The sequence below is a fragment of the Saccoglossus kowalevskii genome, chromosome 5, assembly GCF_978046115.1.
Source record: "Saccoglossus kowalevskii chromosome 5, keSacKowa6.1, whole genome shotgun sequence".
In the NCBI taxonomy this organism is placed as follows: Eukaryota; Metazoa; Hemichordata; class Enteropneusta; family Harrimaniidae; genus Saccoglossus; species Saccoglossus kowalevskii.
Genome location: NC_140645.1, coordinates 13,792,558 through 13,815,630, shown reverse-complemented (window position 1 = coordinate 13,815,630; position 23,073 = coordinate 13,792,558). Strand labels below are relative to the sequence as shown.

General features: G+C 33.3%; 1 protein-coding gene across 4 annotated transcripts in view; it reads left to right on the top strand.

Annotated features, from left to right (window-relative positions):
* LOC100377347 (dixin-like) overlaps positions 1-22,631 on the top strand; it is an 80,491-nt gene extending 57,860 nt beyond the window's left edge. For all 4 annotated transcript variants that reach the window (XM_085499131.1, XM_085499133.1, XM_078014010.2 and 1 more), the window contains exons 2-19: positions 6,599-6,728; positions 6,924-7,049; positions 7,461-7,704; positions 8,456-8,518; positions 9,796-10,038; positions 10,640-10,766; positions 11,138-11,227; positions 12,200-12,304; positions 14,590-14,694; positions 15,260-15,406; positions 16,171-16,275; positions 17,120-17,224; positions 18,081-18,182; positions 18,321-18,377; positions 18,621-18,702; positions 18,847-18,970; positions 19,168-19,276; positions 19,465-22,631. In XM_085499131.1, coding sequence (XP_085355257.1) covers positions 6,599-6,728; positions 6,924-7,049; positions 7,461-7,704; positions 8,456-8,518; positions 9,796-10,038; positions 10,640-10,766; positions 11,138-11,227; positions 12,200-12,304; positions 14,590-14,694; positions 15,260-15,406; positions 16,171-16,275; positions 17,120-17,224; positions 18,081-18,182; positions 18,321-18,377; positions 18,621-18,702; positions 18,847-18,970; positions 19,168-19,276; positions 19,465-19,539 — 2,139 coding nt within the window. In that variant the 3' untranslated portion in view covers positions 19,540-22,631. The remainder of the gene's footprint in view (positions 1-6,598; positions 6,729-6,923; positions 7,050-7,460; positions 7,705-8,455; positions 8,519-9,795; positions 10,039-10,639; positions 10,767-11,137; positions 11,228-12,199; positions 12,305-14,589; positions 14,695-15,259; positions 15,407-16,170; positions 16,276-17,119; positions 17,225-18,080; positions 18,183-18,320; positions 18,378-18,620; positions 18,703-18,846; positions 18,971-19,167; positions 19,277-19,464) is intronic.
* The last annotated feature ends 442 nt before the right edge of the window (positions 22,632-23,073 follow it).

Genomic DNA, 23,073 nt, shown 5'->3' with positions numbered 1-23,073 from the left:
CAAAACTACATGTTGTGTGTAATTTGAAAGTATTGTGTCTGTGACGGCCATGTTGACAGTCATTGTTTGACCTTGGTACTGGATAGTACTTGTACTCCACATAAACTATTACACTGCTGTTGTTGTTAAAAGCGATGTTCACATTAATTTAAGATTTAAAGCTTTATTCGCTTATTTGCATGGTGAAAAAACTGTTGATCGTAACTAAAAAAATACTTACTATTAAATTCCATTAACATGTCAGTTCAGAGTTCACAGACTGCATCTTTTAGTATCTAGTATCCCAATTTCATGGAATTCTTTAGTCATATTTAGGTGCCTTTGTGTATTATTTTTCAAATCTGTTTCAAGCACTGCAGCAGTTTGACACTTAACCTTTTCACCACAAAGACTTTCTCGCCCAAATTTGTTGGCACTTTTTTTTATATTCTTCAATATTTATGGAAATGTACCCTAATTTTGGAGCCAGCAGAAAAATTTTTAGTTAATTTTCAGTTTTCAATCAAAAAATTTGGTAATTTTTGTCCCAATCTTCTGAAGGAAAGTGCAGACTTATAAACAGAACAATTGTGAGTTAGTGATGAAAAGAGGGAACTGGTGGTGAAAAAGTTAATAGATAATTTTCACAAAAATAAATCCACATAATTTTGATCAAGACCTGGAATAGGAAATTATGTCCATTTTGTCAAAAATTATTAAAAAAAAGAAATATTGAAAAATACATAAAAATGTGAACCAAAATCTTGGCAGGAAAAATTATAACACTAAAAAAGGTTGTAATACAATGAGCTATTCACTGTAATTCTGTTCTTGCAATCATAATACTGGTAATTTATCACTTATCGTTCAATGAATACAACTTTTTTATGACTTCACACAGAATAAAATTATTTGATGCAATATTTACTACTGGTATGTGCGTTGTTTACATTACCTACTCTGTGTTATCACATTTACTAATTAACAAATATTTGAATTACTGTTGTGGTGGATCAAATATAGGGCAAAGGTCACAAATTCTAAATTCCAGGGAAGTTTTTTTGACTCCCTGCAGTATAGAACCACTGTGACAGTAAAATTGGCACTGGAAAAGTTTCGTGGTTTTTGACTCGAAGAAATTCTGTCTTTATAAGTCCTATTAAAGTACATTTGTAACTACCATATTCACCCGGGCCTATATCTAAGCTTTCAGAAGATGTATAGGTTGTTATAGTAGCATGCTTGGTAACTTTTACAGAATGTCTGAATCATAGTACAATTGTTAACTCTCCCCCCCCCCCCTGCTGCTACCTTAACAGTTGAAATACTGTACCTATACTTTACCTTAGTAAACCTTTTTTCATTTACAAGATTCCTCCCAAGTATTGTTTGATTTGCATGTGTATCTTGTAACATGATGTCACTTCAATTATTTTTTTTTCTGGAATTTTCACACATTTTTTTTTTGTAAATTTCTGAAATACTTATTTTTAACATGCAGAAATTGATACAATTTTTTGTAATCAAAAACTTTTTGCTCACATTTTTATTTATTCAAATACAAACTTTGAAACTTTTTTTTAATGGGATAAATTATGACCATGCCCATGAGTGGATTTAAAAATCTAATGTTACCAGGTATTATCACAGGGGTAAATAGTTGTCTTATATCCTGAGACAAGTAAACTTGCTATTCAGACAATTTAATAGGAACTTACTTGCCCTAATAGTCTATTCTCGAGAGTGAACATCCTAGCATTTTTCAATGCCTGGCAACCACAACCAATAAAAACAACAATCAAAAACTCTCAAAAAAACTTTACTTTGAGCTGCTTGTTGAGACTACCCTTACAAGATTAAATTTGGTTGTTCAGGATTGCCTCATAGTTGAGTTTGTGGTGTTTTCTGGACTTTACCTTTTTCCATCGGTGTTCCACAGCAGCTTGCGCAGACCCCATAGAAATACATTGTACAGTGGTGCGTGTCTTAGCAACGTGGAACGCTCTATGACGTAGCTCCATCACGAAAATAGTAAATATATATCTATAGACAACATATATTTGAACAAGTGAGTCCAAAATGAAATTAGCCCTATCTCATATTACCTTTCTGATTTAACGTAAATATTAAATTCCACTGAGATGTTATTTTAATTTCATTGCCTTTATAAGGATGAAAAATTTTCAAAATTCAGCATGACTGCCCTGTCAGTGAAATCCACATAATTACATGACCCCTCCTCCCTCCCTCCCCAACTCGTGAAATTCACAAAAGAATATGTTTAAGTTTGGATGTTTGTTTGTATATGTTGAATGATAAAAATTGAAAATCAATTAATTCAATATCCTAGTTGTTACTGAATTGTCAATTAATACCTAAGTGAGAAAGCAACAATTTAGGAGTTGAGCTAAATGATTAAAATTTAGTTTAGTTGAAACCAGGTATCTATTTTGATGGCATCTTTACTGAAATTTAGTCTCAGCAACCGCTTCCAAGTGATTGAATCATAAACCCATGAAATGCGATAATTTTTCCAAATATTATCTTTAATAACAATCAGAAAAAAATATTCAGATTGCTGGGCCTCATGTGCGTCTGTTAGTTAAAGCGCGGTGGTCATCACGTGTTTGAATTTCATGTAAATAAACAATGTATTTTACACGTGTTGTATACGTCGCTATGAGTCTCATATCGAACAGGACGGCGCGTGACGACTACCGCTCTTTTTTTTTTTTAAAGGTTTTTTTTGTCCGAATTTTAGAAAAAGTGTAAGAAAAATTCAGTTTTCATGAAACTCAATCATGAAAGCACAAATTTCAGATTATTGAAAAGCACAAAATGGGATGATTTTGGTCTGAATAACCAGACACATTATTTTGGTTCTAATATCAGTGTTAGAAACTAGACAGTTTATGCTAATTCAAATGTAATAATGTCAATAAATCTTGTTTACATGTGTGCATGTTCATATCCATCTGTATCACATGATACACCTACATGTGTATAGATATTTGGTAATTATTCAATTTCTGTTACCTGAAATTTTGGCTGATTGATACATTTATGTGTGTTGTGGAGGGATTATTTTGTGGATGTAGAACTGAAGAACCAAACCGCATTAATATTGTCATGGTTTATCGCAACTTGTGAAAATGTGTATTTTAATGGAGAAATCATGCATAATTAATATTTAAATTTTATTTTTAAAAGAACTGTGTGGTTGCATTTATCGGCAAAATAATGTTTTTTCAGAAAACAGATCAGTATTAGTTCTGGCAAAATAACAAAACTGATTTACCTACAGGTGCAGTTAACACCACTCAGGTTTTCATTATTTCATCGATTATGGCGTAATTAATCACTAATTTGTGCTAATTTCACTGATAGTTTAATGCACCAAATTAAAAATCAATCATAAAAAAACACTAAAACAAACTTTGAAACTTTGCTTTGAATTTTTCCAGTTCATTTAGCTTACTAAAATTTAGTATTATAATTTCCTTACAGTGCTTGAATAATTCAATTCTATGTTTATTGTTGAATTTAAAACCTCATGAATATCTCTGCAACTGATAAATCTGCTGTTTTTACATCTGAGCTCAAATCAACAAAAGACCCCCACTAATGAATGTATAGGAAAAACAAGCCTCTCACAGCTGCCACGCTAGCTCTGATCTGCTGATAAGTGAAACCAATGTATATCTATTCCTTCACATTACTGCTAAATATGTTTTTACCATTACATTTTCTTTTTTTTTTTTTTGATAAATCAGGCTCAATAAAATAAAAAACATAATTATTAAACTATTCATTACCTCTTGTATAACCTCCGTGCTCTGTCAAAAAAGTGACATTTTACAAATTTGAAACCAGAGGCTCATTATTACAGGAAAACATGGTATTGCAATGTAATGGAAGCCAAAGAATGTGGTGTGTGGTTCATATCACTGTGAAATATGTTATGACATACTATTAATAAATATTTAAAATTCACAATTATCTAAAAAACTCTGAAACTTCAATAATCTACTTCTTTAAAAAACTCTTTTCATAGTTTCATAAATTTTGTTTTGTAAACTACAGTTTAGATATTGTAGACTGGATCATTAAAATATGACCACAGACATACCACTGTGATTTACATAAGTGACTGCACTACTAATAGAGCAAATACAGTATTTTATACTGGATTATTAAAATATGACTTATTTTGACCATAAACACACCGGTGTTATTTACTTAAGTGACTGTACTACTCATAGAGCAAATACAATACCTAATTTTCTCTGTAGGCCCAAAATACAAAATACTATTCTGGAAAAGAACAATGGCATTTTTTCTCCCAAATTGGCTATCATGTCATTATACTTCGCCTGAAATACAACATGCAGAAATGTAGATGAAGGGTATCAAGTTATAGCTGCTTGGCAAAGGTCCATTACACATCCCATAACTCACTCTGTGCTGTTACATCAGTTGTGTCTACCAACTGGAGAAATCTTAGAAGTCTTGCTGTTACATTATTTGCTACCACCCCCTTATATATGAGGCTGTTTTTGCACTTCACTTGGAGATCAGATATTTGGCTTTCGACATCTTTTATCTGTTTTAAATTGTACCGACAAGAGTTAAACTCATTTGTGGTTTGGTACAGTGGGAGGGATGATACAGAATGGAATGTCTCATTACAGATAACTTGGGAGGCCATGGTGTTTTGTCAAGGAATGTTGTCCATCTTCCAGGCTTACCAGAACCTCAATTCAGCAAGTTTTAAATCTCTCTTTTACTCTATATTTCAAGTAGTTTTAAAGTTTAATCACTTGTTTTTGCCACTTCGTTTCAGCATGATATTTAAATAGGACATTCTCTGCATAGCTTCTGACCTCTACGTAGCTAGGCTAAAGTTCTGCGATACTGTTAAGATGTTGATCATAACAACTCTCTATCACTTTTGCTGAGACGTTGTCTGTCATAATCAGTGACTCATGCCTGGCAGAATCATTTTATCAGTTTTTTGACATTCCTTTCTCTTTTGATTGATATGTACCAGAATGATTCAATTCTCCCTCTTAATCTTTTGAATGTCATAATTTTTCCCGCCAAATTGTTGGAGTCACATTTTGTCATTTTTAATTTATTTTTCTGTAATTTCTTCGTTAATTTTAGACCAGATTGATATGATGTCCTATTTCCTACAGATTTTGATTAAAATTTTCATAAGTAATGATACTGATTTATTGTACCAGAATGATTCAATTCTCCCTCTTAACCTTTTGAATTTCATAATTTTTCCCGCCAAATTGTTGGGGTCACATTTTGTCATTTTTAATGTATTTTTCTGTAATTTCTTTGTTAATTTTAGACCAGATTGATTATGAGGTCCTATTTCCTACAGATTTTGATTAAAATTTTCATAAATAATGATACTGGTTTAATATACATTGTATGAAAGGTGACCAAATGTGAAAGTTCAAGGTTTCTCGATAACAGACTGCTAGAAAATGTTTAAACCTATAAATAATTTTCATTACGATATACATGTAGTTCCCATTCAATCATTCTAATTAAAATATAAAAACATTTTTGTGAAAAATTATTAAAAATAATTTTCTGATAAATTTTTGTACAAATTTAGTTTAAAAAAAATTATTCTGTGCATTTCTGGTAAAAATAACAAGGTGAACAATTGATATGAAAACCAAATTACAAATTATTGTTCTTTTATTTATTGAAAATTATAAAATATTCCATCACTCTTATACATGTAAAGAGTGAAATGATTAGCTTTCAGAGGTCAGGGTTCAATCTTCACTTTTAGAAAAGGTCATATAACAAATGTATTTTAATATATGTTTTGCCTTTACCATACAGTATACTCAGATGGTACCTGTAGAGTAATATTATATATAATAAAAGTTATTATTATACATCTGTAATGGTAACGCCATAAGTTACAGCGTGCCGTAATTCCGCGGTATTTTACAGGGTATTTTCATCCTATGATATAAGATAATGCGAATTCCAAATATGGAATGATTACGCGTGTAAGCGTCCTCTAATAATAAAAACAAACATGGCTGCCACCAGGGTTCCACACAAAGAAGTTTGCTGATTCTGTTTTAAACTTTTTTCCCATGATGTATCCTTGGGAGGAAAAGATGTATAATAATAAGGTTAATACGAGGATAACGCAAAGTATGCACTCAGACAGTATGCTGCGTGTCGGTCAATACTGCTTGCATACTTTTCGGTATCCTCGTAATAACCTAATCATTGTAACCACACTTATCGACTACGTACATACTGAAGTAGAACCCCCTTCCCTACTCTGAAAAAAATAACACTATTTCATCATCTCATATAGTGTGTGTTATTAATGGGATACTGAGATAATTATAGAACATTACACATCACATATCACATCAAAGGATCGAAAACATTAACAGTGGAGCTGAAATATTACATTTAATGTTTTATAAGCCACTTGTATTGTATTCACGTGTGAGTACAGTACCAGCCTGCTAATGTCTCCATAAACAAAGTTTATTCCCTGAATAAAAGTAAAAGTGTAACAAAATTGTAACTTATTTTTTGTTTGTTTGTTTGTTTGTTTCCATAGCAACAATTACAAGCCTATGTAGCATGGGCTAACTCCCAGTTGAAGAAGAGGCAAGGATGCCGATTGGTGGAAGACCTCCGGCTGGATATGCAAGATGGCGTCTTATTGGTCCATCTCGTGGAGATAGTCTGTAAGTTTATCCCCACATCAACCAGGTCTGGTTGACCTCAATCATTAAGTTTCCCCAAAGTCAACACGTAAACCAAAAATTGCTGATCGTTAAAATATGATTTATTTCGACCATTAACGTACAGTAACATAGCGAATATGGCTTTTATGATGAATGAAAAGTATTGAAATTTTTGTTTTTCATTTTTTGTTTCAGCGGGAGAGACGTTATCAGGCGTTGATTTCAATCCACAGAGTCATGTAGCAATGCGAGCAAATATAGAAAGGGTTTTACAATTCATGGCATCCAAAAAAATACGAATGCATCACACAGCTGCCAAAGGTATGTACAAACTTTCATATTAAAGTGTTCCCTCATACTTTAGGCATTTACGTATTTGAATCAAAATGCGCCCTCTAGAGGATATATAGCACCTTCTACAGTTCACTTCTTATGTCAACGCAGGATAGAATATAGAGTGGTTATCAATTCATAATATCTAAACATAATTATGCATGATTTGAAAGTGAGCCCTCTAGAGTTAGAATCCTGTTCTGTGGATGTATAGGATGTAGCACTAGTTTACGCTTAGCGCTCGTACATGTGAGTAGTGTTATCAGACATTTGCATACTGTAATCCTATGACGCCACAGCGTGACTGCCTATAGCGAACGCCCGAAAACAGTATTAGTGGTGAGTTATTTGCTGGATCGTCATTCGTAGCATACTATATTATTTTATTTTACATTACAGATATAAGTGAGGGTAATTTGAAAGCAATAATGCGATTAATCTTGGCGTTAGCCGCCCACTACAAACCAAGTAGTGTCAAACAAGCCACGGGTCACAAACCAGTACAGAGAACGCCGTCCGCTGCTGCTGTCGCCGCTGATATTGCCGCTGGATTGAGGGACATGCGTAATGAAATGGCGAATGCTGGCCAAGCACCAAGACGCTACAGGGACCACCACCACCACCACAATAGAAATGACCAAAGGTACCACACTTACCCTAAAAACTTTATTATTTTTGATATGTGGCTGTGTCTCAATATAAATAATGTTTTGAACCTGAAAATATTCCGGAATTTCTGAAAGTCAGCAATAGTGTACACAGGACTGATTATTATTGTTGCCATAGATATTTTATTTAAAAAATCAGGAAATTAGTAATTATTGGAAGCTAAACTAAGCAATAAAGATGTATTCATCCTTTTTGACTGTGATAACAACTCAATGACAAAACTGAGTTTACCTATTCATGCTAGCAGTACAGTCACAATAAACGTTATATCCTGAATAATCGTCAGTGACTTCAAAAAAACATAAATTTGACAATTTAGGCACCAGGAATGATTAATTTTTCCAAAAATGCCACCCAATATTTATGGTAGATACCTTATGTAAACTATACACAGTACTGAAAACTGATGAGTGGTCGAAATTTTGTCTAGGAAAGGAGTATATTTCTAAAGAAATGCTATTTTGATTATTGATCGAAGACTACAATACTAACGCAACTGCAACTGTTAACAATTCGCTCTGCTAGGATGCCCCTTCCAAACGCTTGAGTGAAGTGAATCACCAACCAGCCTACCAGCCAGTACTTATATCCCTGAATTATTGTGAACAATACCACAGTGTCATATAAAAGCTATAAGCTTAGTAATTTTAGTATCAGTTGTATTTACTAACAAACAATGATTTTTCTGCATTTCAATAAAATTGAAATAATTTCTTCGTCCACAGAAGCAACCATGTACACAGTTCAAGTCCAAGCAGTACACCTCCAATCAGACCCCCTAGAGTCAGGTAATGTACACACACTTCGTTTTTTAAAAACAGCATTTTTGTTTTGTTTTTATAAATCTTATTTTCAGGTGTTATGTAGCAACATACATGAATGACTTGATAGGAGGTGTGCTTAACTGCTAAAAGAAAATAGTCTTTAATATATTGCTGAATCCTTTCTCAACTTAGTGAAGATGACAAGGATTATTAGTTTATTCAGTTAATTCAGAAACCTGTGGTTCAAATCTGTTCATTTTTTGCATGTACCTAGTACTTTTCGTGAGACATATGTACATGCTGTGGTTTACTGATTTATTCCAAGATGGCCGACTGGCACCCATTTAGTTTTTGAAAATGTGGTATCTTATGCATGCTTTATCAGTTTTTGTTCATATTTGGTATATACATGACATTATACATGTTTTGGAGACATGTCTATGACAATTCGTTTTGTGATCGGATCAAAGATGGCTAACTGGCAGCCCTCTTGTTTTTTAGAAATGTTGTATCATGGACATGGTTTGTCATTTTCAAATCAAATTTGTTATACACATTGTAAGTTTTAGATTACATGTCTATGATGATTCATTTCATATTCAAATCCAGAATGATCTACTGGCAGCCAGCTTGTTTTTTCAAAATGAATCATTGAAAATGTTTCTTTTCTCTTCAAATTATACATGTTAGGATACATGTACATGTCCGTTACATTTATTTTCTCATCAATGATGGTTGACTGCCTGCAGTCTTGCTTTTTGACCATACTACTATATCTCTGTACATGAGTCTGAACAAATGAAATTCAGTTTGTATACAAAAAATGCTTGAATAGCATATCCTGTTTAATTTCTGACCATGTATTACGATTTTGGAAGAGTCATATATTACATCTAATTTCTAATGATACTAGACCAGCCAATTATTCACTCTAAATTACCAACTATCCTTTTGGTTCATATTACTTTTTTTTTGGCATGAATAACATTTCCCCTAATTCTAATGGGGACTACTGTGGAATACTTTATTTATGCTGGAATTAATTTTCGCTGAAAAGGCTTTTTGGGCGTTTTGTATGGAATTTATTTTCACTGATTTTTGATGAGTTTAATGTGAAATATTAGAAAAAAAGTATATTCGCTGGATTTTATTTTCACGGAATCATCCCTCCAGCGAAAATAGCGAAAATAAATTCCAAGCGAAAATAAAGTATTCTACAGTATAACATTAACAATGACTTGTATTAAATGTACTGATTCATAGATGAAATTAAACAATTCCTCTATTTCTTGTCAATTCAGGGATCGTTTCACAGATTTTGACAGTCCAGTGAGTAGTCCGGGAAGTAGTGCACATCACAGTCCGTCATCAAGTTTTATTGGCTCGACACCATCCATGAGAATGCAGGAAAGAAGACGCGCTCCACCGCCGCCGCCACAAGCACATCAGCAGCAACAGCAACCCACTATGCCAGCTTCTTATTCACCGCATCCCAGTAGACCTAACAACAGTAGTGGTAGAGCCTCGGATTCCGATCAGGGTAGGTGTGGTTACTGGAGAAGTCTGATTGAATGGATAGTGCTGCATATTTTAGTGTTAGGTTGTTTGTACTATTAGCTGATCATACTGATGTTGTCTTTGACTGCCATGATAAGAGTGAAACTGTCATCAGAACTGTGCATATGCGAAGGAAGGGATCACACAACAATGAATATTTACATACTGACAGTGGCTGGTATACAGATATAAATCCTGTCCCAGTCTTCAATAATTTTCATCATTCACAGAGAAAATCTTCTTCAGAAAATCAGTATATTCAAATTTATAATGGAACAGATAAATGTTTTAATCCGATTCATGAAGCCGATATAATTAGATACAATTATGCCTATCACAAAAGATGTTACATGATGAGTACTGTAAACTGCTTAATTTTTACTCCTAGGAATTTTCGTGATTTTGCGATTTTTTATGGCATTTATGAAAACACAATCTTGCGAAAGTGCTCACACTCCAATTCATAGAGCCCCAGAGAAATTATCAGTACTCCAAAATTTCAAGATTTTCACCGACTTAAGGCTATAATTAAGGCTCCATATCTACGCAATCTGAATCCTAATGATTGTGTTCTGATTTTGTAGGTAGCGGTTACGATGATAGGAGTTCGCAGTGTTCGTCAACGTCCTTTTGGAATGATTTACAAGATGAACAGAGCACTATGGCAAAAGAATTGGAGGACACTAAGAAAGCTGTTATTATGCTTCAAGATTTGGTAAGTCAGGTCACATAAATTTTGATTCATGTCATTGTCATCGTTGTTGTCTTCCCTGTTAATTAAACATGCATTAATGAAAGTAAAATGTGCTGAATTGCCAAAATGTTTCTCGGTCTTGGCATAGAGGATGCCACATCCAAATATGGTATCACAAAAGGCCATTCTGTATTACTATGAATCCTTTTAAAGGTATAGAATATCATATTTTTATAATTTTTGTCATAATTTGAAAGAGCGCCCTCATTACTGATTCTGAATAAAATTGTGAGCTTACAAAGCGTCAGTCGTCATGCGTTAAAAATTCGAACTTGATTGAGACATCTAATTGTTTGTATCACTTTGCTGACATTATTTACTGTTTATTGTAGTTATTAAATGGTCAGATTGGTGATGGTGATGCGTCAGACGCCGAAGAAGACCAGATTTTATTTGAAGGAACGAATCCCAAAGAGCAGGTGGTAAGTAGTGTATTTATCACATTATGTGTATACCTTATTAATCTGACAGGGCCTATATTATGACCAACTCTGAGATTTACGGAATATTCCTGTATTCCATTTTGAAGCATCACTGATTAATACAAGTATAAATGGTTAATTCTGATGAGTCTTTTGTTTAAACAAATTTTTTACTTTAATTATGTACACATAAATAAAATTGTTGTTTACTAGGTTCTTAAAATATGACTTATCATCACCTTACCACTGTTATGTATACTTACTACTAATAATGCAAATATAAATATCCTAAAGTGTGGAATTCGTCACATGCACATACGGCAGACGGCTTTAGCGTGTCGTTTTTTAACAACCGTCTACCCATGGGCCTTTCCGTATACTAAGGGATATGTTGTTATCATTATTTAGGATTTGATTCCCGTGTGTGCGACATGGTAGTTTTTATTTTTTATTTAACAACTACTGCTGTGTGTCCTGCAAATGACACATTTTTAGTTTATGACAAAATCATAGTCTGATTTGGTCTCCAGTTTGTAAGAAGTATCGAGTCTCTCATATCTATGTTAATTTTGAATTGTTTGTCATATCAATCACATATTACCATGACAATATTTATCTTTATTGATTCAACCCTTTGAAATTTCCTGAATAAATTTGTTTTATAGGTGTTAACCTATCAAATAGTTTAACCTTGTCAAATTTAGTATTTGGGTTAGTATTGCTATGACCCCTTTATTAAATTAAAATTACGTCTTTAATAATTCTTATTTTATAATTAATAATGGGATTTTTTACTCCCGTGTGTGAAGCACACAATGGGAGTCTTTGCAGTTACCCTCTCTGTATGTGTGTGTTTTCAAAAAATCGTATTTATAAAACATCATGTGTTTAATCAAAATGTGGAATGTGCATATTTTTTGGGATTGCAAATATTTTTATTTATTTATTAATCTTTTTCTGTTGCCTTTATAGATTGTCTTACAGTCCCGGTTAGACCAGAGTATCTCAGAATGTGCCGATTTTAAAGTGGAACTTACGAAATGTAAACAAGAATGCCGAAATCTACAGGGTGTTAAGGTAAGATGTCTACTGTTTTCTTTTAAATGCATAACTGTTGTTTAATTTTCCGGATTTCTAGATTTTGCGGCATTCTTGAAGATAATACTATCTTGAGAAAGTCACTGACAACTCCATGTTCTATGACTCCAGAGAAATTTGTACTGCTTTAAAATTCAGTGTTTTTTACTTGTGAAAATTGTTAATAAATGTCACAAAACAAAGCACTTCACATTATACTACAGCTATTTATTGATGGTTCTGAATTTTATGAGAAAGATCAAATCAGTGATCATTAACATTTTTTTTTCTTCCGAAATTCAGACTAACACCAAAATGGCTGTGAGGCTCATATTTAGTAACTGATGTGACATGACAAGAAACAGAAATGTGTTATAGTAATGATAATAACTTTATTGCATCCTTAGAAATACAATGTTTCTATCAGTTAATAGCAATAAAGATTAGTTGTGATAACTACTACTACAAAAAGAAAGTTAGTTGTTAAAAAAAGATAAAGCAAGTGTTACATATCAAATGGCATTTTCATTTCTTGATTGAAATGAGTAATGAATTATAGTTGCCAATCTTTTTTATTATTACATCATCTTTTGAAGTCATCAAGAAATTAAATTTCTGGAGATCATCCTGTGTTTCTTGTGGAAATATAATGTCTTGTACAATTTGTTGGCGTATTACTTTATATTGTGGACATTTCATAACAAAGTGCAGTTCATCTTCTATTTCATTCTGTGTACATTGTTTGCAAATTCTATTTTCAGTAGGTATTTTTGGTTGCATATGCCTTCCTTTTTCTATTGCTAAATTGAGATTACTAGTTCGAAATTTTGTCATTGAAATTTGTTTGTTTGTAAGATAGTCATTCAAAATGGTCGGTCATTAAGCTAAAGTAAAAAACCAGTTGATTTTTAAAACTGCTATTTATAGATAACTACCGGTAGATAACTAGTCTAGTGATATTTAATGTGTGATTTAAAAAACATTTGGATGATAAATGTGCAATAGTTTTATTTATTTATTTACTACCAACTATCATTGTTATATAAATACGTCTAACGCTATCAAAATGAACTTTAGACATTTTAATATCAGTTCATTATCGATGATAACTTAGGCCAGGGTACTTCGAACTCAACTGCTGGTCAAACATGCTAAGATATAAGCATCATGTGACTCAAAGATTTGTCTCCACAATCATGAATTAATATGTGCTAAAAAGGTTATTGAAGAGATAATGCTTGACGGCTTTGGTGACTTGTGAAGATTGCATTGTGGGGGTTGTTACGATCACGTACTACCTGAATGATAAGGTTATGCGGCATAGATAACTTGTGCTGAAGATTGCAACATAAGATAAAACTATACAACTGTGGTGATTTGTAATGAAGATCCCATTTCGGAGGTCACTGCATTTACATACTAGTACTGCCTGAGTGCCTACATTGTGGTGTTCTTGCAATAACTTTTTCATTATTTTAATTTTTCTATGTCTGTAGTAATAATTACATGAGATAACAGCCCCAAAATGTTGAAAACTGTTTTGCCCTATGCACATGTTTTGTGGACTTTGACAGGATCGTGTGTCAAATTAGCCTGACAAGGATGCATGAGTTGCGCTCAGCAGTGCTCCAAACCCAACACATGCCTGACAGAACAATGTAGTTTTTCATTTCCCCTGATGATTTTTTGTCAGTACCAATCAAATTGCAGGAACATCAGCCATCAAAAAGTAACCATTCACTGCAGAGTTATTCCCGCCCAATGTTCATCATCTTGTTAAAATCAGTCTGTGATTTTTGCCGATAATGCAAACAAGGTTTTGATTGAGAACGTAACCATGGCAACCAAAATGAATATTAATTGAAACTCATTGCAAGAAGGCATGAACTTTGCAAATTCACAGACCTGATCTTGCCGACAAGACATACACTATTCCATCAGACGTTAGTGAGGTCTGATGCCATACCGGCAAAGGCCACACTCGCGCCTACATGTCAGAAGAAAAGTATCTGAATGTTATGTCAATAGAACACATTTAAATATTTTAGTTTTTAGGGAAAATTTGAATGCTTGAACAAATGGAATACAAAATATAAATTGTGGAAGTTATTTAATATTGCATGTCACCATGGTTACAAAAGTTACCTGACATTATCTACTCATGATTGTTTTTACTCTATAAATACATATGCTTAGCAGATCAAATCTTCAAATCATTCTCCAGAAAACCATTTTACTGTTTGGAGTGTATCAATATCAATCTGTGTCTTCTTTTACCCGTACAGTCTGGATTACACACAAGACTTACAGAACAGGATAATTCTCTTCTTCAACTCAAAGCTGAACTTCTCAGAATTGGTTTTACGCAACAAAACTTAGAAGCAGAAAACGTGAGTATATACACGAGTAACTTGCCAACTTCTATTATGTATTTTTGCCTGTAACTAATGCTTGGGAGTTCATGAGCCTTCATTTTGTTTGTCACAGATGAACTTTCGGAAACTTTAATTAATCAGGACTGCCTTAATACATCAACTGATGAATGCCCCATAGATAGTCACAGATTGTCACTATCTAATGTATAAAAGAAATCCAGCAAGCGATCTCACTTGATCCCTGGATGATTGGCAACATTTGAGTTGATATTATTTGCAATTATCTGTCCAATTTCCCGATCCTTGAGTACCCTGAGTGGACGAGACTTGCATCTGAATCCTTATTCCCGCTTAATTTTTGCAGTCAGTTGACAAGATTTCTCAGTAACTTTCTTTGTAATGTATTTTGTTTTGGTGAAATGAAAACATTTCTTAATGCTAAATTTGCCTCAGGGAACACTGAAACTCTTGTAGATACAAATTGTTATATTTGTTATGTTACTTAAAAATGTTAAAATAAAAAGTTATTTTTTTTGTATAACTCCTGCGATTAACGGATAATACTTTTTCACTTCCCTAGGCTGAACTTAGGAGGAAGTTGGAGGAAAAAAGTCGTTCAATATCTGACATGACCCGCCAGATTCAACAGAAAAACAAACTACTTACGGATCAGCAATTACAAATAGATGAAATCACAAGGCAGTTGCAAGACATGAATAATTTAAAAGTAAGTAATTTGAGTGAATTTGCCAAGGGAATTGTTAACATTAGCCTTAGCTGGTTCCCGCCTCAAGTGTCATGGCGTACCAAGCCACAAGAGGCCGGTAACTAGTAACGAATCCGGCATTCCGATTGGTCCATCACTTTCTCTTTGCTTGTTCTATTTCCCTTGGTTACCTGACGTCAGCGCTTACGCTCGTGGCCGTTCAGGGGTTTTCTTTTACTTTCGAAATAACAAAAATAAATAAAAAACTTTTGTTATAAATTTGCACAGAAACAACGAGGAATGTCAGAAACATCTCAAATATGTATGTAAGTCGAAGCAGGCAGAATAAATGGACATGGCTTTATTGCAGTATTACAACACGTTTACGCAGAACGGAACTTGGAATGTTTTCAAATTACTTCACCCAGTCACGTGCTTTTGAGTCGGAAAACCGGCCCAAATGGAACATTATGGCGATTACTAGTTACCTGCGTCCTACCTGCCGTTCGCAAAGGACGCCGGGAACCAGCGAAGCATTAGCCAAGAGAGGGTGTTGTTGTTTATAATGGAATAAAGTGAAAGAAATTCTGACATTGGCCACTAGATGGCGCTGTCCATGATATGATTGTGCTGTGAGCCAGCTTCCTTGCAGAGTGAATAAGTGAAGAGTTAGTCACAAGTCAAAACTTTTGAATTTTGTTTGTCTCTGTTAACATTTTGAAAGCTTGAAGGAAAAATCTTTTCACAAAATTATTTATTAGTATGCTCTTTTTTCCTCCAACCAGATCGAACTACAAAATGAGGTGCTGGAACGAGATGATACTACAACGTGTTTAGAGACGCAAATAAAAGACCTAAGTGAACGATTAGGAACTGTAGGAATTTCAGAGGTATGTCCTGTTGCAGACATCTAATTGGTCAGTTTGTATGGTTCCATTCGATTGGTCAATTGTATGGTTACTTCTGATGACATCTGATTGGTCAGTTTGTATGGTTCCATTCGATTGGTCAATTGTATGGTTACTTCTGATGACATCTGATTGGTCAGTTTTTATGGTTCCCTTCGATTGGTCAATTGTATGGTTACTTCTGATTACATCTGATTGGTCAGTTTGTATGATTCCCTTTGATTGGTCAATTGTATGGTTACTTCTAATGACATCTCATTGGTCAGTTTGTATGGTTCCACTTGATTGGTCAGTTTGTATGGTTCCACTTGATTGGTCAATTGTATAGTTACTTCTGATGACATATCATTGGTCAGTTTGTATGGTTCCATTTGATTGGTCAATTGTATGGTTACTTCTGATGACATCTCATTGGTCAGTTTGTATGGTTCCATTTGATTGGTCAACTGACCTGAAATAATTGCTTTTTGTGCTACTGTAAAATACTTTATTTTCCCTGACGAATGATTCAGTGAAAATACAATCCAGTGATTATACCTTTTTCATCATATTCATTAAAAATCAGTGAAAATGAACTCCATAAAAAACACCCAATAATTCTTTTCATCTAAAATTAATTCTTGCCAAAATATTTTACAATAAATTATGATATATCTCAGATACTGGTTGAAGACAATTTTTTTTAAAAGCTGTCCTATGCTTAATTAAGTCAATCCATACATAGCTTTATTGACAAATACTTTATACACTAATCAATACATAGGACATTTTCATTGAAATGAAGGGGAGTGCATTTAGCTGGAATTTTATTTTGTTTATTTTACAGTCTAACATTGCCAGCCGTGTAGCAGTTCAGGATAGAATGATGGCTAAGTTAGAAGGGAAACTTTTACAAGTCAATGACATCACTCAGCATTCGTACCAAATAGAGGTGAGTTATTTGACTGAAGATCTTTTCTATGACTCCAAATAACTTTTAAATTTATAATATAACAAATAATTTGGTTTGTGTAATTAAAGTAGAATGCTACTCAATAATAAATATAATGTTGTTTTTACCAAAATAGCATGTTTTGTCTGTTTTTAGGTTTTTTACCATTGTGTTTCCCATGGCCAGGATATATCAAAATATCTCCAAATTTTGGAAGATGTCATGAAAAAATTATATATTGTGTCTGGCAATGTACTTGTTCATGTTTCGAAGTATTAAATAAATTGGCATTATTTTTAGTGGGTTTTTAATAACAAAATTGTCATTGTGAACTGCTGTGAAAACAGATAGACAATGAATTAAAAGTCCATGTATCGTTGGCTAATACAAAAAGAAATAAACAGATTTTGACACAAAATATTGTCGCTGTTGTATGTGTTGAAATATGTTTAAACTAGTAAAATTCTACTTTAAAATAATTATCGATTATTATGAAAAGAAAGCACTCAATACTCTTATACTGTAAAATACTTTATTTTTGCTGGAATTAATTTTCGTTGAAAAGACTTATTGGGCGTTTTATATTAAATTTATTTTCGCTGATTTTTGACAAGTTGAATGTGAAATACAGGAAAAAAGGTATATTCGCTGGATTTTATTTTCACTGAATTATTCCTTCAGCGAAAATAGCGAAAATTAATTCTGAATGAAAATATAGTTAGATATTTTTGCTATGTACATGTTACAACCTATTAATGACACCAAAAGCGTATTTACAACAGTTTAACTAACATCCAGTAATAGTGGAGTGGAAGTTGATTATAATAAACTAATATTCGTTTTGACCTTGTTTCAGATTGGCGAGGAGCTGCAGGTGATGAGAGACGCTTTACGTAACCTTCGCGCTAGTTTTAGCGGCCATGATCCACAGCACCATACGTTAGATTCGTTAGAACAGGTATCGTATTTTTTATCTAAAGCTTACACACAAACACAAACTGAGTTGTTGTCATAGGTTCCAATGAACATTGAATCATTTGATTTATTGTCATGATGTATTCATATATTTAATTACTGTGTATTTTTTATTTTGCAGAGTATAGCAACTTTAGTTGACAAAATAAAAACACGCTCGCGGCGAAATAGTGACTCGGTAGGTAACACTGCACTATATTCAACTTTGGAAAATAAAATGACAAATACCTTGAAGAATAGATATTGTAATTTGCATAAGCTTATCTTTATCTGATTACAACATCAAACAGATCAATATACTGTGTATATTTTCCATAACATTATTTTCCATGACACAATTTCTGAGATTGTCCGCTTTCCTTTAAAAAAAAAAACTCTGGTCTTTTAAAGCAGTATGTATTGATTTTTTTTTTTATTGCAGAGTTCCACCGAAAGTGTTTCACGTTACCGTGGTTACCCCCCAGATAGGGATCCTAGAAGATCACCAATAACATCTTTAAAAAGTAAATTTTTGTAAAATTTTCATCGGCAACAATTTTTGCAGAGATTTATTCTCGTACTTTTAAATGATTGAAATGTGGAAATGTTTTTTTCCACTAAAATTTAATTCTCAGAAGTTTTAAATGTTTATCCTTTGTTTGTTTCAGTGTCAGGTGGTTATGGTGGTGTGCCTCCATACACTACTAATGGACCCACCTCTATCCCGTGCACCAAAGTACTGTACTTTACGGAAAGAACTGTCACACCGTTCATGTCTTCCATACCAAAAAGGTAACTTTATCTCATTAGTGTATCATCATAGAAACAATACTAAGAACAATACTAAATGGAATATCAAAACTGAGAAGATACAGAATATTTTGTAGTTAACTGTTGAGGTCAACGTCATTGTTGTTGTTGTCCTCGTCGTTAACTTTGTCTTTGTTCATTCACCGACTTTTTTCTAATGTGAATCATTTTATTTGCAGACTTGGTGAAATTACACTCAGAGATTTTAAAGAGATTTATGATCGCCAAGGCAACTACAGATTTCACTTCAAAGCATTGGATCCAGAATTTGGAACTGTTAAAGAAGAGGTAACAATTAAAGTTGCATTATAAAATTCGATTACGATTTTATTACACCCCCCCCAACCCCCCCCGGTATTGTGGGCGGGGAATACAGTGGTTACCAGCATCTGTCTGCTTGTATGATGTCATATCAGGAGCACTATTGCAGATAGACATTCAACCAGTGCTCACAATTTCCACACCTTTTCTTGTAGATTTCAGGCGATGATGACTTTATCCCGGGATGGGAAGGTAAAATAGTAGCTTGGATTGAAGAAGACACTGGATAAACTACCTGGCAAGCTCCACTTGCATAATAGAGAACTAGTATGTTCCCAGGAAACTTGATATTATGAATGTCTTGTTTACTATTCCTATGAGGAAGATAATACAATGCCAATGACCTGACTCCCTGTTGTGACCTCTTCAGGAAGGTGGATTCAGCTTTGTATCGAATTTCAAGAAGCCACTTAAAAAAATTATGTGTATAGGTTTCTGCAGCTACTGATGTCACGCCTGTTTACAGGAGTTCAACCTTCCTCCCGTAGTACATGTAGAGAAGACATTGCCAGCATCCAATTGCAATTTTAAGTTAGAAAGAAGATTAGTACTTTCTACGCACATTAGGTGACTATAACTTTGTCCTGGCCACTTAACGGATCAATGTTTCTGTTCTAATAGGTTTTATACCAGTATGACATTGTAGTATTGAAATAGTGTCCTATGACTGTATTATTTCCAGAAGATAACGTGATGTCCTGTGGTGTGGCCTGCGAAGGACATTTGTGTTGAATTCTAATGTTACGAGAAAAATGCAGTATTAATGCGATGTGCTTCCTAATTTTAACTGAAATACCATAACCAATGTGCTGTGGTGTCCACTTCACTGCAAAATGTTTCAGCATGTATGCTATTATTTGTTACTGGACGCTTTCTGACAAATATTCCTATGCAGAATATTCAATTATTGACTTTTGTCTTGAAGAATGAGATTGTAAAAAAAAAAAAAAAAAAATTTACTCCATATTTTTGAAGTAATTTGCATACATATCTCATAATGCATTGCAGCTATATTGCGATGGTTGTCATCGATATGATACGTCATATGTGGGAATACATATGCTGTATGTTAACCCCCCCCCCTCATTTAAAAATCTAGATAATGAGGTACCTAGATTCTGAACAATATGGCATAAAGAAAACCCACCCACCCCCCATTTCTCAGACTCAAAGATCTTTCACTCTTCAGTGCTGCAGCATATTGTCGATGTCCGAAAATGTTCTTTCATAGATAAAACAATCAACATGTGATATTGAATATTTAAATCAATGTTTGTAAACTGTTTATACCAAAATCATTCCTTGTCACTTTTAACAAAGTATTTTCGAAATTTGTTCAAACAAATTCTGATCTGATTTTGTTTCAAAATAAATAAATAAAATAATAGAAATACACATAAAAGTGTGCTGAATATGGCACCCACTTTATGATAGGAAAAATGATGGCGTTCATAGGGATTAATGGAAGTGAATGAATCCGAAGCGAAACTCGATTGTGGGTTACAAAAGGGTTCAACTTGATGACAATTTTAAGCCCATTCACCTGATTTTAGGTTACGACAACCTGTATATTATATACTATCACTTTCTGTTTTTATCAGTATCATATAATGTAATTTAAATAAATTATTTAGTTGTAAAATTCCAGTTGCTAGATTTAAAGTCTTGGTCGATAGTTTGGCACATGCCTCAAATCATGATTAAATTTGATGAACAAATTAAGTTTCTCTTTTAATGGTGCTGATATCATGTTTCATATTGTAGGTGTTTATAACAATAATTGTACTTTATTGCAAATAATGGCCAGGTCAAAGGTCATAGGTGCATATTAAATAGGTTGGTGTAACCAAATCTTAAGGTTTCTATTTATTGACCATAAGATTTGAAATAAGTTGTACACCGATTGTTATTTGTAATTGATTATTTATTCTCATTTTATGCATCCACTGATTAAATATTCTGTATCATTTGTTACCAACACTGTAAAATCAATTTTTTGGGGGTTTTTTGCATTTTGAGGCATATTCTCTGGGTTTTCAAATCACAGATTTACTGGTGAAATAAGTTCTACAGTAGGACAACTTATATGATCACATAGATTTAAATCATTGATAGGGACCTGCCCAACTTCTTGTTTAATGAGAAAAATTAATAAAATATAATTTACAAAATCCGAATAATTATGATAAGACATCAGGCGTGGTCGCAAGTATGTACTAAATATTTACTTGAATGGTTAGCTGAATTACAGCTTTCCACACATTGTACAGTTATATTCATTACAAAAAAACTTCCAATAGTATGTATTTGTTTGCAATATTTGATTTACGTTTTTAGATTTTTTTCCCTTTGTGTGATGTATATACATAAAAACTATATCAGCATGACTCCAGTTGTTTAATTTCATGGTATTATCATGATCGTGAATACCACTTGCTCCAATTATATACTTTTTCAGCACCGTCCAGTCTGCTAGATTTTAAAGAGCACCAAAGGAAATTCAGAAACTATTTAAGTTATTTATATTTCTGCTGTAATTCATTATATGTAAATATATACATTGTTTTGTAAATATATGTAAATGTCTGGGTCAGAGGTCGTTGGAGCAGCTGACGTGTAACTACAAATTACTTAAAATATTTTCAATTTGTTTTTTTCATAACTAAAACCAATATTTATATTTAAATTTGTAGGGGAATCCAGTTTTTATGATGAAAACTTTTTGCAGTTCTGCTAAGAACGTTATGTATTCCTGCCTGTTATCAATTCCCTCTGACATGCTGACATAGCACTCTCACTTTGAGAGGGCGCTATCACAATGTGTGTTCTGAAATACTTGTCTGGATTTGACTTCAATATAATGCATGTTTACCTCCTTTTGTCTAAACCCGGTAAAGCATGTATTTGTTGAAAAAAATTACCTAGCCCTCATATTGTGCCCCTCCCTTTTTTCTCAGGAAATCACTAAAAATGTAAGTTCAAAATTTCAAAGCCCTTTTTATCAATTTAAAAAAAAATATTTTCAATACCTTGATTACTAACAATATTGCTCTAAATTTGGGGGCATTATTATCAATATTGTTAAATTAAAGTGTAACTGATCTGCATGTAAAGGTGTTATAATAAATAATGTCCTGATGTATTTGGGCAGTATTACCAAAGTTGTTTATTTAAGTATTCCATCCAAATGTGTTTGCTCATATAGTGCATTTATGACACAGTAATGTTATTGTTTATTGGATATACTTAAGGTTTATTTTATAACAGAATAGTAAATTGCTGTTTTGTAATAAAACTCCTTATTTCAAAGTTTAAAGGTGAACTTTCTGTGTACTGTGATTATTTGTTATAAATGTGTTTCTATTTCATTTATTTGCATTTAATTGACCCCAGAGGTAGTTCCAGTCACATCTGCATATATTTAGTTGAATCCAGGTACCTCTATTGATAGATCTAGTTGAATCCAGGTACCTCTATTGATAGTTCTAGTTGAATCCAGGTACCTCCATTGATAGGTCTAGTTGAATCCAGGTACCTCCATTGATAGATCTAGTTGAATCCAGGTACCTCTATTGATAGTTCTAGTTGAATCCAGGTACCTCCATTGATAGGTCTAGTTGAATCCAGGTACCTCCATTGATAGATCTAGTTGAATCCAGGTACCTCCATTGATAGTTCTAGTTGAATCCAGGTACCTCCATTGATAGTTCTAGTTGAATCCAGGTACCTCCATTGATAGGTCTAGTTGAATCCAGGTACCTCCA